Genomic DNA, 2,500 nt, shown 5'->3' with positions numbered 1-2,500 from the left:
TGTTGTCGTTTGTTGTTGCATCACTAGGGGCTAGATCTGTTTACAACAAGAGTCAGTCAATAATCAACAACTAGGTTTTGTTGAAAGGAAACATACTTTCTCTGAAGTCTGGTAGAGACTAGAAGGAGTTAGTCCTAAGCAACATTGCAGCAGATTATTAGATAACCTCTAACAGCATCCTCTAATTAGAGTTCTTATGATACAATTTCATCCTGTAATTAGTTGAGATTGGCTGCTTCCTTTTGCAGCTTATTAGTGGCAACACAGCTGTAGAAGTGAATCCACTCTCATTTGTCAAACCTTTTTAAGTCTTTTTCTCTTGTCTCTCCCTTTTTCCTGCCCTCCTCTTGGGCCTTTGCAGCTAAATCTGGTGTCTAGTGTCACCATGTCGAAGAACATGTTGGAGACATCCCCACAGAGCTTACCTCAAACCCCTACCACACCAACGGCCCCAGTCACCCCGATTACCCAGGGACCCTCAGTAATCACCCCAGCCAGTGTGCCCAATGTGGGAGCCATACGAAGGCGTCATTCAGACAAATACAACATTCCCATGTCATCAGGTAGGATCTGTGTGCTCTGTACAGCTTTTTTACTTTGGGAGAAGAAATCTATATAATGAACAACTAGAAAATAACTTATTAAATTAACAGAAACTCACCCTATCAATTGTGGAGAAATAACTGTTTTTATAACCCTGCTAAAAATATGGATAAGGAAGATCCCTTAAACATATTCTGATGAATTGTTCTAAAAATGCTCTCAAGAAAAGTGGGCATTCCCCATTAAAAAACATTACTTTTATAAGAGGTGCATGTTGGTAGGAAAACATGCCCTATTCACTTTAATTAAATGAAATCCTTCTATCTCTTTGGAGAAGAAAATGTCAGATAAGACCAAAGTATCATTAGTGTGGCTATGCCAGAGGACCCATCTAATGAGACTCATGTGAAGCGCCACTGCTTTCAGTGGGGCAGCCCCTGCTTTAAAGGTACCACTCCCTCTACTGAAACCAAAATTTCATCATATCTTTTCATTTGTGTGCTCTGCTTGGTGTGCACTATCAGATATCCAAATTTTTCATGAGCTAAAACTTTACCTTTCTCCACCCTATTTTTCCTCCCCTTCTGGTCTTTGGATAATCACAGTTCCATTGCAGCCACTTAGCACAGTCCTTTCTTTTTCTGAATAAAAATTAAACTACTTATGTTACTCAAGTTTGTGAGATTGATTTATTTTGTTTTTTTAATGTGGACCTGCCCCAGCAATATATTTTTAAAAGGTTCCATAAGAAAAACCAAAAAGATGACTACACAGCTGAAGAAGTCCAATCAAACCCTCATTGAAAGTGGCCATTTTTAAGAAGACCTAGCTTTTTAAAAACCTACAGGCTGGCTGGTCACACCATTCCTAAAGTACAGTGAACAACTAGGGGACGCTTCATTTGCACTTCACGTCAGAAATGGCCTTTTCCATATAATTCAATTCTGCTGTCATGCTGTGTGCTTTCACTAGTCAATGCTTTTCCATGGGCTCACTTCATCCATACGTGGGGGGAAAAAAAGAAAGCTAAAATTCAACTTATAAATAATATGAATTACCAACAGAATTAACACTGAATTTTTATTTTTTGTAGAAATTGCCCCCAACTATGAGTTTTATAAAAATGCAGATGTCAGACCTCCATTTACTTATGCAACTCTCATAAGGCAGGTAAGTAGAAAGAAAATTAACTTGTCCTGATTAAATTAAAATTCATTAATGCTTAAAGTAAGGCTTGGTTGAGAAAGTGTCATCTAGTCTAGTTAGTAAACCATTATTTTATGTCACTATGTATCTTGTCTCATTTCAGGCTATCATGGAATCATCTGACAGGCAGTTAACACTTAATGAAATTTACAGCTGGTTTACACGGACATTTGCTTACTTCAGGCGTAATGCAGCAACTTGGAAGGTAACTTCTGTTCTAGCAGGTCTAAGATGCCTAGCACATTTCTTTCCAGATAGCACAAGGAACATTTATTTACATGACATAAGCAGATTAGTATCTGCTTCCCCTCTTTTTAACCTGCCTCTTGAATGGAATGAATTCCCTCTCTCAAAATGACAAGTGAAAGAATAATTTTGCCTCTGATATAGTTTTCTAATTTGGTGCAATTAATAGCTGAGGCTTGGCAGAGAAATGAGGGCCTGACACACTAATTACAGTGTGAGCACTCAATCATCAACACCTTTGTTAGTCGCACTATATTACTTTTTCTCTTGCATATTATTGGCTAATTAGTTTGAAAAATGTCTGTTTGGCTTGTGCAACAAATGGAGGCTGTAGGTTTTGTCTTGGTCTGTGCCTTTTTGTACACATCATACCTCATCATACAGACTGAAGCTGCCACAGGAGTGAGGGCCATGGCTACTCAGCTGGAACTAAAAGAAAGTAAAGTGAATATTATCCTGTCAGAACATAAATGCAGTTTATTTACTTAGACAAAAGGGTTCATCT

At 38.2% G+C, this 2,500-nt stretch overlaps 1 protein-coding gene across 7 annotated transcripts in view; it reads left to right on the top strand.

Moving 5' to 3' along the window:
• FOXP2 (forkhead box P2) overlaps nt 1–2,500 on the top strand; it is a 681,601-nt gene that overhangs the window by 644,546 nt on the left and 34,555 nt on the right. For all 7 annotated transcript variants that reach the window (XM_072652988.1, XM_072652985.1, XM_072652987.1 and 4 more), the window contains 3 exons: nt 362–563; nt 1,637–1,713; nt 1,853–1,954. In XM_072652988.1, the coding sequence (XP_072509089.1) occupies nt 362–563; nt 1,637–1,713; nt 1,853–1,954 (381 nt within the window). The remainder of the gene's footprint in view (nt 1–361; nt 564–1,636; nt 1,714–1,852; nt 1,955–2,500) is intronic.

This window comes from Notamacropus eugenii, chromosome 3 (assembly GCF_028372415.1).
Source record: "Notamacropus eugenii isolate mMacEug1 chromosome 3, mMacEug1.pri_v2, whole genome shotgun sequence".
Classification (NCBI taxonomy): domain Eukaryota; kingdom Metazoa; phylum Chordata; class Mammalia; order Diprotodontia; family Macropodidae; genus Notamacropus; species Notamacropus eugenii.
The sequence above is the reverse complement of the archived record's forward strand: the minus strand, read 5'-3'. Positions and strand labels throughout refer to the sequence as shown.